The sequence below is a fragment of the Cydia splendana genome, chromosome Z, assembly GCF_910591565.1.
Source record: "Cydia splendana chromosome Z, ilCydSple1.2, whole genome shotgun sequence".
Lineage (NCBI taxonomy): Eukaryota > Metazoa > Arthropoda > Insecta > Lepidoptera > Tortricidae > Cydia > Cydia splendana.
In genome coordinates this window covers 38,471,495-38,484,210 of record NC_085987.1, presented here as the reverse complement: position 1 = coordinate 38,484,210, position 12,716 = coordinate 38,471,495, and the positions used below count along the sequence as shown (strand labels likewise).

General features: G+C 36.0%; 1 protein-coding gene across 1 annotated transcript in view; it reads right to left on the bottom strand.

Moving 5' to 3' along the window:
- The window catches only part of LOC134803929 (glutamate receptor 1-like), a 158,755-nt gene that overhangs the window by 23,448 nt on the left and 122,591 nt on the right, over positions 1–12,716 (bottom strand). The window contains exons 5-13 of the mRNA XM_063776749.1: positions 9,972–10,225; positions 9,411–9,542; positions 7,097–7,300; positions 2,619–2,726; positions 2,095–2,326; positions 1,710–1,804; positions 1,466–1,633; positions 1,243–1,377; positions 57–145 (exon numbers count right to left, since the gene is read on the bottom strand). Of these exons, the coding sequence (XP_063632819.1) occupies positions 57–145; positions 1,243–1,377; positions 1,466–1,633; positions 1,710–1,804; positions 2,095–2,326; positions 2,619–2,726; positions 7,097–7,300; positions 9,411–9,542; positions 9,972–10,225 (1,417 nt within the window). The remainder of the gene's footprint in view (positions 1–56; positions 146–1,242; positions 1,378–1,465; positions 1,634–1,709; positions 1,805–2,094; positions 2,327–2,618; positions 2,727–7,096; positions 7,301–9,410; positions 9,543–9,971; positions 10,226–12,716) is intronic.

The window sequence follows — 12,716 nt, the reverse complement described above, 5'->3', positions numbered from 1 at the left end:
GATAACGAACAAAACTAATATACTTTACACAATCAAATATTAAAATATACACTGACCTCGGCGTAATGTCGCTGCCCTGCTGCATAAAGGAGCCCACTGAGAACCACATAGAATTCCAAAAGCTGAACTCGTTGACGACCGTAGTCTGAAACATTTTGCGTTTTGAATAAAAAAGTATTCGGCACGTGAGACATAGCAGTGTCTTACACTATACAGCGGCGTATTTTTTCTTTAGGTTATAATGAAAAAAAAAAGGTTTATTATAATGAAAAAAAAAATGTTTATTGTGTTAAACAGTTGCTACACGGAGAACAATTAATAAAATTCAATGCGCCGTATCGATGATTGATTATTTAGAATACCTAGATGATGTCATCATAGCGCATTTCTGATTTCACGCAAGTAAACAGGTATCTGCTTACGAATCCCAACAAAATCGTGCAGGTACTAGTTTTTGCTAAAATTACCCAGAGGGTAACCTGAGCGTTTTTGAGATTAAGTATTTCAGTTTCCTCTCGATGTTTTTCTTCACCATTAGTCCCAATTAAGTAATTGTTCATTGGTTGTCATTGGTTCGCACCTACCACTTCTAGTTTGTAAACTGCACGTCTTTTTGCCAGCTCGCACGCTTAACAAATATAACCTATCGTAAAGCAACCAATTTACCATATTATTTAGTATAACTGACAAGTTAAAAACGCAAATTTAATTTATATTTCACCACACCACATCGGTAAATATTCTCTTTATTCTTCAAAAACTGATGCGCAAGTTAAACTTTATTCACAAGAGTGGCAAAGTAATTTGATGCAAATTTTGAGTTGTTATTAGGAAATTATGTTAGCTGGTGTAATCGACTTTGAAATGATGATTTTGAATGATAAATATTATTAATAACGTTCATTTGGAATTTGAATTTGATTTTTATTGTTTTACAGGTTATTATTATTCTTGCATTAGTGTAGTGAAAAATTTTGTGTTTCACTTAGGTAGTAGCAAAGTCTGTTTAATCCTCGTGCCTTCAAACCCTCGCAAAGCTCAATATTCCAATTTTCGAACCACTGGCTGTGGTTAAATTTTGTAATCTTTAGCTTGCTCGGTTAACAATGTTAGCACGAAGAGTCAAACGATAACTTTGCTCCCTTGTAAAACAAATACTTATCAGTTTATATTATAGGTACCTACTAACGGTGTGACCGATAAAACTAACGCAGCAATTCACGAGATGCAGACGAGTGTTACCTTAGTAGTTGCAACTTCTGTGTGCTCGGAAGATTGAGTATCCGTGTAGGATACTACTCGCCACTCGTATGGTGAGAATCTTGATACAATAAACAACACCACAGTCACGGCCAACACGCTGAACATCAAACAGAGCTGTTAATGTAAAAAAAAAATATTTATTTTCATGAACGCTAATACACATATTTTTACATTTCAATGAAACTTCTGAATGTTTTCTTACCCAAACTTCAGTAGAGAGTGGATCAAGGAAGCTGAAAATGGCGCCTGGCTCATCAGCGATATTTTTAAGACTCGGCTTTATATCGAATGACAAAAACGGTTTACTGAAATCAACTACTGTTTCCCTTTCAACTGTGACGGTGAGAGGAGCTATGGCCATGTCGACTTCCTACAATAAAAAATAGCGTTTTAAAATTATTAAAAAGTACGTACCTACCTCATACTGGTATTTTCATTCAACTTACTTTGCGTAATATTTCACCGATCATTCCATCCCAGCCACCTATAATTTTGGGATTTTCACTTCCGTATTTGCCATCTTTAACAACTCTTATTTCATCTGCAAAATAAATTTAAAGTTCATTTGTTGCCACATAAATTGTCGACTCAGAACTAACTTGCTTCAATCGTTTTTACATCGGCGATTACGCTCGGCAAAACGTTGTATAGACAGAGGAGTAAAGGACCATAGGTACTTAATCCGTTTAAATATGTTTATTTTATAATAAGTATTAGGTAACTATCGGTACATAAGTATGCCATAGAAACGACTATGAACATCCCGATCACTACAAAAGGGCGTTATTTCAATCTGATTTTCAACCTAACATAGTAAATTAAGTCACTTACACTTGATTTCCAACTTATCCGATAACATTTTGGCGAGGTCAACGCAGAACCCCTTGTACGGATCGTTAGGCGTGAATTCCGCGTAGTCCGAGTTTCGACGCATTATGTAGGGGGGCTCTTCTATGGTCGACACTATATAGGTCTTGTTCCTGTTGTACACCCCCGGGATACTTGGGCCCGGCAGCTTCGGCACTACCGGCACAAAGCCTTTGTTGTCGTACCAAGTTGCGATCTGTTGCAGGAATAGTTTATCGATTAGCACACCTCTGGCGTTAAGGGGCACACGAAGTATAATAAATCACTTCTAACTCGGCGCTCTCGAGCCAGTCTAGTTCACTTGTATTCTTTGGCGATGCTTGGCTACCCACTTACGAATGAAGTAGAAACCAATTTTTTAGTACCTACCTAAATTTATTTAGTCTTGTACGAGTAATTACTACTATTTAGTGGTTTTGTTTATGTACTTATGTAATGTACTAATTCTAGGTAATGGAAAAGGTAGGTAATAGTAGTATTTTTCTCACCTTTATCATTTCCCCTTCAACAGTCATCTCCATGACTTGCAGAGAGAAATTCTTGCGGTGGCCCTCTTCATTAAACCTCACGACGCCCGTCAAGCCATCTATCTCCGTCTGTAGCAAACATATCCAATCTTGTGTGTTTATATATTAAGTTTTCAGCTGAATATAACATTCGTCCATAAATGATGCGCATATGATCTCAATAACCAATTCATTATTACAAATTTAACAAAATTCAATTCAATTCTTCAGTACAAATAATTAGTAACTTCATATTTAAAATTGTTTATTAAATGTACCCTAAAATTGAATGTAAAGCCCTTATAATGCTTAATATTTTTTTTAGAAATTGCATGCCAAACAACACATTTTTCTTATGAGTAAATCTATAGTAAGAGAAGGGTTTTCACATCGACGTGTGAATCAGTTCGGTGCCAAGTGAGGGTTAATTAGGCGTCAACCGGCGAAACCTAATTAATCGGCCGGCTAGAGCCGCGGAACAGCAGCCCGTGCGTCGGGCTGGCCTCGGAGTACACGAACGAATCGTGGGACCTAATTCACTCGAGAAAGTGTCTGTAAGATCAAAATTCTTTTAGATATCTTGTTTTCTTAAAATGAGACGGCGTGGGGCTTTTTGTATGTATGTAATGAAATTTATTTAATTTTTTTCTTAACCGCGTCTGTCAAGCTCAAATCTTCATCTTCGGTAAGCAACCGTTCACTAATCTGATCGCTTTTAATACCACATACGAACTGGTTCCGCAGATTAATGTTTAAATTAGACTGAAATTTAAAAAACCGAGCTGCCTTCTTTAACTCCGCCATGTAATCACTGATACATTACGTGCCCTGTCTCTTTCGCCTAAATCCCTTCGGCCGCATACGCAACCGGGGCTTCGTAACCAGTTGCGATCGAAAACGTTATCGGTCTTGTACGAAACCTCTCGACCGTTCATAAAACCAGCAAAGACAGGTACTGGTCCACAGGTTACCGGTAACTTGACGTATTCCTACTAGTTCCTTCCTCCGTGTTCTAGTGGACCACCACTAGACCATCACAAAAAAGTCTAAAGAAACCATGCGTAATGCGACCGTATAGAGCATACCATGCAGCATTCGCTTATTAATCTGCGTCAACAGAGGAAAAATTTGTGCATTTCTATGGTTTCTCATGACTTCTCTTGATTTCGTAAATATCTCAAAAAACTTAAAGTCACGGGAATTTTAATTGAAGCAGTTTTTAGTTATGGTAGTTATAATTAAAAGAAGAAAGTGTTATTAGGGGGGCATTCCATACATGTAACTAACAGTAATACTATCTACGAAAATTGTTTTGAACAGGATCGATTGGGCCATCAATTATTTAAAAGAAAGGCACAGAACCCTCCATTATGCGTGGGCCGACACGCACTTGACCGGTTTTTTTATATTTCTTGGAGGCGGTAAACAATTATTTGAGGTTTTGTGTCAAAGTTTAAGTTACCGTTAGTGTTATCTTCTATTTGACTCTACAATAGTAAAAAAATAATCATTGCAATCAAAGAGAACAATGAAAAACAGCGGTAATGGAGGGATACAAACGTTGTACACCGCGCTTAAGAAAAGCTCTCGTATTCAACACCTGCGCTCCCCTTTGTGATTGCTCTCGATTTAAATTTTGCTACGTTATTATACGCTGATTCCACAGCAAGGGACTACCCGCGTGTATTTATTACCCTACGACTTTTTAAAAGTAAACCCTTCTCAACGTAGATATTATCTGAAAGGTTGGGCTAAGATCTGCGTTTGGAAAAGTTAAAAATCTACAACTACATAATCTTTAGCAACCACATTCGACATGTAAATCTGTTTGATATTTACTCATATACCTAATATACATATATAGGGTGAAAGACCCCGGAGTCGAAGATTATTATTATTACTTATGGTAATTGAAATGATCACAATGACACCGGGAGATCACAATACGCATAAATAAAGAAGCATTCGCAATTAAATCGCATTGGCATTCACATGAATGGTATCAATAATTCGCAGGGCCAATGGGGTCACGATTTACCTAATAGAATAGAAATCGTAACTATAGGCAAGAATTAAGCCCCCTTTCGTGTGTGGAATAAAATGATCGATTACCCAAACCTGTATAACAGATGTTGTGCATAATTGTTTTCCATCGTATTTTCTCGGGAATGTTCGTATTTGTCATGCCACTGCAGTCAACCTGAGTACCTTTTGTACCGAAACTGACTGAAATAGGAAATAGCAAGACACGCTCGTACGTTTCCGTGAAAATACGATGGAAAATAATTATGCACTAATTCAGTGTTGGCCGAAACGTTAATGCAATTGAAAATTCTGGCCCATTAACCAGTATAAGTTGAACTGTCAACTGTAACCGTCCGTTACCGTTTACGGTTTAATTTGTAATGGTTAATGGTCAATTGCAATTAACGTTCGGCCAACACTGTGCAGTCTGTACTATGGTTCGTTTTTTTAGCATCAGAAAGAACATGAAAGAAGGTAAGCGATCTTGACATGTCTTATAATTGAAAAACGTTTTTTAAAAATCAGTAAATCTTACTTATGAAAGCAGAAGAATATAAATGATCGTATTAGATTCATAATTGTTACATATTTGCGCTAACTTATTTTTTAAATATGTTTTCCAATTAAAAGACGCATCAAGATTGTTTACCTTATTTCTAATGCTAAAAAAACGAACTATAAAAGCTGACTAAAAGTTATTGCACAAGCATTATGTCAGCTACTTTTGTAGTAAGTGGCGCCATTGACCCAAACTGTAAAATTTTGCAATTTTATGTCGCTGGTCGGATGTCATTTATAATTTAACAGTTCAAAAGTAAAATTGTTACTTATTATAAAAATAGCGATATGATAGCCAGTAGATTCTCTAGTCAAATTAGGCCCCAGAATTTCTGGCAACACTGAATATCGGTTTAACATGTTATTTTATATACATATATATACAGTGTGGAAAGATAAGTGGGGCCCTGGAGGGAAACTACCTTAAATCCTTAAGCTGGCTCATTTTATACGATTTATACGATCATATATATATATATATATATATATATATATATATATATATATATTATTACTAAAAAACTAAAGCTAAAGTAAGAACAAAGAATTTGGAAAAATAATAATGTAAATGTGAAGTTGGAATTTATAAAATAGTATTGAAAAAGGTCCACTGAATTAGATAATATAATGTATTTTATTAAAGTCAAATTCATTATTAATGCTTGGTTATTGAGATTTATTGAGGTTATTTGATTATTGAGATTTGCAACATATACTTAATGTAATTACGAAACGAGAAATAAATAATCTTTTCAGATATTTATTCAATAATATCGAATCGAATGAAGGAAGTTTACACTAGGGCACAGAATAAATAATAGTACTAGGTACAGAAGACTCACTCTCTAACAAAACGCGTCTGTCACGATCAGCACAGATATGGCCGCTAGGTGGCGACAGCGCCACGCGCGGTTTATGGCAAACCCCAAAATTGGGGCCGAACGGATGTACTTTTAGCTACCTGTAGCAAAGCGACGAAATCGCGGAGTGACACACGCCTGACTAGGGGTACGTTAGTAAAGGATGAAACTTAAAAGATTGGTCTTGTGATTAATTAAATACCTATATAATCAAACCCTATTCGCATTCTGAATCACTATTCTTGGGACTTTTGGACGATGACGTGTCATCCGTTGTATTTATTATAAAAGTGACAGTCGTTTTATCGACCTGAGTGTCCAAACATGTTATTTTTTCTATGTTTTTATATGATTTTTATGCCATTTCTCCTGGGTAGTTTGATTTAATCCGTCTTTCAATTCAATTTATTTTTTTCGTCTGATTTTTTAAGAAATTCTCAGTGCTTATCGTCCTTACTATAGTTGTAACGAATCACATCTAACGAATGTCCCACTTACAAGTCGCGTCCGCGCTACACATGTTAACGGACGAAAGTTTTGTAAATTTCTTTCTTAAGAAAAGTATATTTCAATTATATTCCCTTTTCAAAATGATAGCTTTCTTTGACTGTAAACATTTCCAGAAAAATTTTACAACTTTATGAAATCTCTTCACATTTGGCACATAGCACCTAGGGTATGGAATTTATTATTTTTATTGAGATATACCTATTAACATGCCCGTTTTGGGACCTGTCATTTTAATGTATGTATGTTATTACGCATAATGTTGCCTGAAATGCGTATCGTTGACTGAAGTGTGTATTCTAAATTACGAGTTTGTATTAAAATCCAGTGTCCCAATTTTTTTAACAGATGACCTTGGACTAGTCATGACTTTGAGTAGGAATAACCCAGAATTTGTTAGTTGTTCGAAAAATAGTAATAGTTACACTTTCACAATCAAAAAAAGACCTACATAACACACGCATTCGCAGACGTGGACGCCTATTATGGGATTATTGTTAAAATACGCACCTTTTTGATCATTCTTGATATTTTGTCTCCATGTTCGTAAGGCATTATCTTGTCTCCTTTAGGGTTGCAGTCCAAGATACGGCTTGCATTTACATTGGCGTTGCGCCGGATCGGGCTCCTGAATATGTCGGGCTTCTTGCGGAGGAGCCGCAAGATGGCATCCACCAACACTTGCACTGCATCGTACGTCAGCGCCGCCTGAGCCTGTGTTAGCAGAACATTCGTCAACATCCCTCCTACAATACCTCGACACATGAAAATGCAGCATTCTAATTCTAACACGCTCCCGCGTCTCATTTACAAATGCAAATGTTGACGTCGAGCTAAATGTAGACGGGACAAAAACGAATGCAAGTAAGTATATTTTGCACCTGTGAATTCATATTACAATTAATTATAAACCAATTCATTGCTCAATTCGAGTGACGGGCGAGTAATGCGATATTTTAACCAATCATGAATCGATTTTCCTTTTAATTTGGGTCGAATAATTCGAACCTGCTTGCAAATCAACGCCAACAGGCAAACATCTATAAAATATATCCGTTAAATTTTTTTTTAACTAATTAATTAGCTTCCTCCAATCAAACTCTCATCAAGAAGTTCATAAAACAACCAATCAATAATAATTTTGCCTGCTCAGTTAAACAGTATTTGAGGAGAAGAAAAAGTTTCTCCATTTAATATAATTAGAAATTATTATATTAGCAAACGTTACGAGTATGGCTAATTTCGATGTTTATCATGATACCAAACTGTATCAAAAAATGTAGCTGGAAAATCTGCGGGTAAAAGAATCAGTAGTAAATTTGGGATTGTACCTATTATAGGAGGTAGTACATATTTGACTTTAGTCTCCTTCTCTGGGAATTAAACCATTCTCAGGTTTATCGAACAGTCATTATCTTAAAGAGACTTAACGATGACGCACGCTAGACCGGACCGAGGCCGGGCCGGTCCTTCCGGCGCTTCGTTTTCTATGGAAAGTAGGTACCACGTGTCGGATATCACCGATCAGCCGTCATAGAAAATGACAATTCGGTTTATAAGTAGGTACCTGTGACATTATTACTATGTTACTTGTGTAAAAGTGACATTCGGATTGGGACCGCAGGCGCATTACTGCAGCAGTGTTAACGCTGGCGATGATGTTACTGACATCATCGCAATAATTTTGATAAAGTGAGTGATTGCAATCCGAATATTTGCCTTTGCTTTCTTAAAAAAGTATAATTTTGTTAAAGTCACAAAAGTAGCTAAATAATGTCTTAAAGAGACTTCACGGCCTCCTAGCGTAGTCGGTAGTGACCCTGCCTAGGAAGCAGAAGGTCCCGGGTTCGAATCCTGGTAAGGGCATTATAAAAGCCATTTCCTGTTCATCACAAATATTTGTTATGAGTTATGGATGTATTCTATGTATATAAGTATTTATATATATGTGTATATTTTATATATCGTCGTCTAGTACCCACATCACAAGCCTTATTGAGCTTACTGTGGGACTAGGTAGATCTGTCTAAAAATTGTCCTATAATATAATATAATGTTACTTATTCCTAATTGAATCAATGACGTGACAGCAATAAAGTGAACATATTTTTCCTTTGTCATGCCCCGAAAGTTACTAAGTGATACTGTGCGTCCTTAGGGAGTTTTTACTTTTCAAGTATGTTTGATTTTTTTACGATTGGCAATGAAAGTTTAGTTACAAATAGATTTGTCGCATCATTTCTATTTCGATATTTAACTCCCGATTCATATATAACGATTATGTTATGCCAAGAAATACTGCGAGTATAATTAGGTATGAGTAGTAGTCATGTATTATAAACTGAAATAAAAAAATTTTTTAAAAAAAAATAATTTAATTTGTTCAAATACTTCATAGTGTAGTCATGTATTGTAAAAAATAAACATGTAATATTTACTTTCCTCCTGTTTGAAAATGAAAAGTAGGGTGTTTTACTGGTGTGAATGCACCCATCTTTGGGTTAAATTATTAAAAATATCTCGTCAGAAATAGGCGCCTTTCATCCCTTAACAATCTACTATAGTCTCAATATGAGCTCGAGTATACCATCTTGCACCCATTATCGCGACTTAAAAACAGATCCTGGTGAAATTAATCGAAAGCCGTAAAAGTAGAAATTTTCCACGAGCAGCATTATTATCTTTGGCATCAAAAGCTATTTGGTAAACAAAAGAAATAATTGGCGGAAAATCATAAAGCGCATAACTTAAACAACTGTTCTGTTATTATTTGATATTGACTTCGAGCATTCTTCTATAGCTATAAAGCCTTGTTGTTTCATACCGATATTGAGTTCCGTTTCCATTCATCGATGAAATCTCGAACCATTTTTCTAGAAAAATCCAGGACTCTAAATCCAGTAATATTAATAGCTCCAAATTCGGCGACTTCCTTTTCCCAGCGGTCATCCATCACCTACAAGATAGAAATACGATTCATAATTAAGGATTAACCCTTGATTTGTTTATGTCGTGTATTACACTAGTCGTTAAATCTTTTCGTATTTATTTAGTTGTGTTAGTTTTTGTGAAGTCCAATAATAACACGTAAGCTACATAGTGTGTAAGAATTACACTTGTGGGTAGGTATTACGTAATTACCCACTTATTGAATTTAATCATAAAGTGGCCATGCACTTTTGCAGCTCGCTGTACGTGCATGACTGCACATCTAACGAAAAGTCATGGGAAACGAGTTACAGCGTTAATGGAAAATGGAATAGAGAATCCAGATAAGCTCTATTGCAATAGCGAAATAGAAAAATTGCTCGCCGACCTCCATTTTGAATTGGACTATTATTTTTACGGGATAGCAAGTACGAAAAGACATTAGGGTGTTACTTACTAATCCGCTTAAAAAGTAATGATAGTTCCGGCGACCGAGTTGGACGTCTCGCACGTGTTGAACGAGGGCTTCTTTGGCGAGCTGAGTGGTGGAGTCTAGAACGACGTATTTGTTGCTCCAGCGGTCAAGGCGTTCGAGCGCCGCGAGGAACGCTACCACGTCGCTCGCGTTGTTCACCCTCTTAACGTTCGATATGCGGAACGTTGCGTTTCCCGGCTGCAGGCTTTGGTACAATTGCTGTAGACGTAGCAACCCTGAAATGCAAATATAGGTTACACGCTGTGTTTACAGATGGTTGAAGTGAGTCGATGTTAGTCAAGTTAGTTAAGATATTTGTTCAGTGATATTGTTAGACTGCTTAGTCAGATATTTAGTTATTATGATTAATTTTATTCAATGATAACGTTTACATTAATAAACACAGGGCATTTATTTAAAACTTATTCCTTTGACCATGACAGGAACCTGTGTTGAAATATTTTACTAACCTAAATTTGATAAGTTTATTACATATTGGAACAGATTCTACCACTATTCGCACTTCATGAAATTACATTTCAAACTGTAAAATCAACTGCCCGCATATTTCACCACACTTTATTTGACTTATTATGCATAATAATTTTCGGAAAATGTACGTATAGTTGCACGAATTTTGCGATTTTGGAAGTACCTTTACCAATTTGATCAGAAATTACATTGTATGGAATAATAGTTGCACGGCAGCAGAGTTTTTTACTTCTCCCATAGCCCATTTTCCAGTCCATCCAGTATACAAATCATTGGCCTAAGACCTTAATAGTTTCCATCCCAGTACGTAATGCTGTACTGCACTAGTCTTCGGATATCATATTATGAGCATAGGGATAGTATCAGCCAGGTATATCTGTAGATATTTAAAATGCAATGTCCAAAGACGAAAACATCATCTCATCTATACGTTTCATTATTATTATTAGTAATTTTTATGAGACTCAAATTTTATATTTTTTATCCATAAATCAAACCAAGCTAATAAGTTCACTTTTTCTTTATACTTATCTAAAAGATAATCAAAAATAATAACCTCCTTCATAGTCGAACAATATAATATTTCGCAGAACAGACTGATTAACTAGGTAGGTATAAATTTAGAAAAATGTTTGATAGAACGGCGAAGACGTCCGTTCGCGACAAATCCAACGATAAAGCCTTCATTACCCGTGTGTCAACCCTCTTCTCGCTCGTCTTCGTCACCGCTTCAATCTTTTCGCGGATATTACCCTTAAATTATGACAAAAGTGCCACATCGAGAGCTGCATAATGAACAAATGATGAATAGCGGAATCCGTCCTTTGTTTTGCGTTTCGGCTTATGCTTTTGAAGGTTTTAAATGAGGTATTTTTTATATTGTCTGTCAAAGATTTTAGTAGTTAGATTTGGAATTTGAAATGATTTTGTGGAAAGTAAGTCAGAATCGATTTGGAATTTGAAATGATTTTGTGGAAAGTAAGTCAGAATCAAAATCAATGGTAAAGAAATTAAATTTGATATATTAGAATGTTTATGTCAGGTTTAAAACTGTATTTTTTTATAGAATACAATATAATTTCATGAGTAGAGCCTAGAATACCTACAGGTAGAAATGATATTGCACCAAATCAAGACATCGTAAATTGATAACTTCTTTTAGAATTACGTGGAAATTCATAAAACAAATGTAATTACTTTTCACTAGGATACCAAGATTCTTTCCTCCGCTACGTGCGCGAAGAACGTTACTAACAAGCTAACTAAGATAATACACAAGATACCTACTAACTACTCTCCAGTCGGAGAGGTTCATTCCATACTACGAAGTCTTTAGATGTTTGGAGTTGGATCGTCTGGGCGGTCGCGTTCGTCGCGATTCAGAGTACTAACTTTTGAAATGTCTTCTTGCAACATCTGCCAAATTCGAATAGAAAAGTTTTTCTTTATCTTTAAAAGTCTTGCTCGGTAACGACCCGGAAGCTTATTTACTCTAAGGAATCAGCGCTAAGTTCCAACTTCATCTAAGAAAATTTACAGAAAGAAATTCAACTTGTTGATTTCAAACACTGTTATTTCAGTAGATATTAAGAGAATTATAGTGTACCAAAGTACTTATTGCAATTAAGTCCTGAAACTGTATTAAATGGCGAGATTTCTTTTTTATTATTCGTTTCCTAAATTTTTTCTTTATGACAACATGCACTACCTCCGCATTTTTACCAGTTTTTAAAAGCATACCTACTTCCATTTTTTCCGCAATATTTTTATATACATGGACATATTCACATTCAGCCCTTAAAGTGATTTTGTATGGCTGCTTTGGATTACCGTCGAAGTCAAGGTTTTCTTACGCATAAGGATTTTTGAAGTGAAAACTTCTTTAGCGGCGCTGTGCACTTTTTGAGGTGGGGGAAAATGTTAAACTCGAGACAGCGTAAGACGTAAGGCGTAAGGCGTAATCCTCTCTTTCTACCGCGCGGCGAAAATGTATGCCTGCGCCTGCTGTTTCGTTTAGGCGGCGCAGGGCGCTTGCGTGACGTCACGTGTGACGGACAATGTCACTGTGTTTTTCTTTTTTGATTTAAATGCCATCTAGTGAGTTTCCCTCAAACTGGTATTAATATAACTGTAGTACTCACAGTGATGTGCTTAGGGGTTTCAAGTAATGCGACGAAATAACGCTAGATGGCGATAACCTCAATTATACATAGTGGTGCAGACATTTTGCACTAG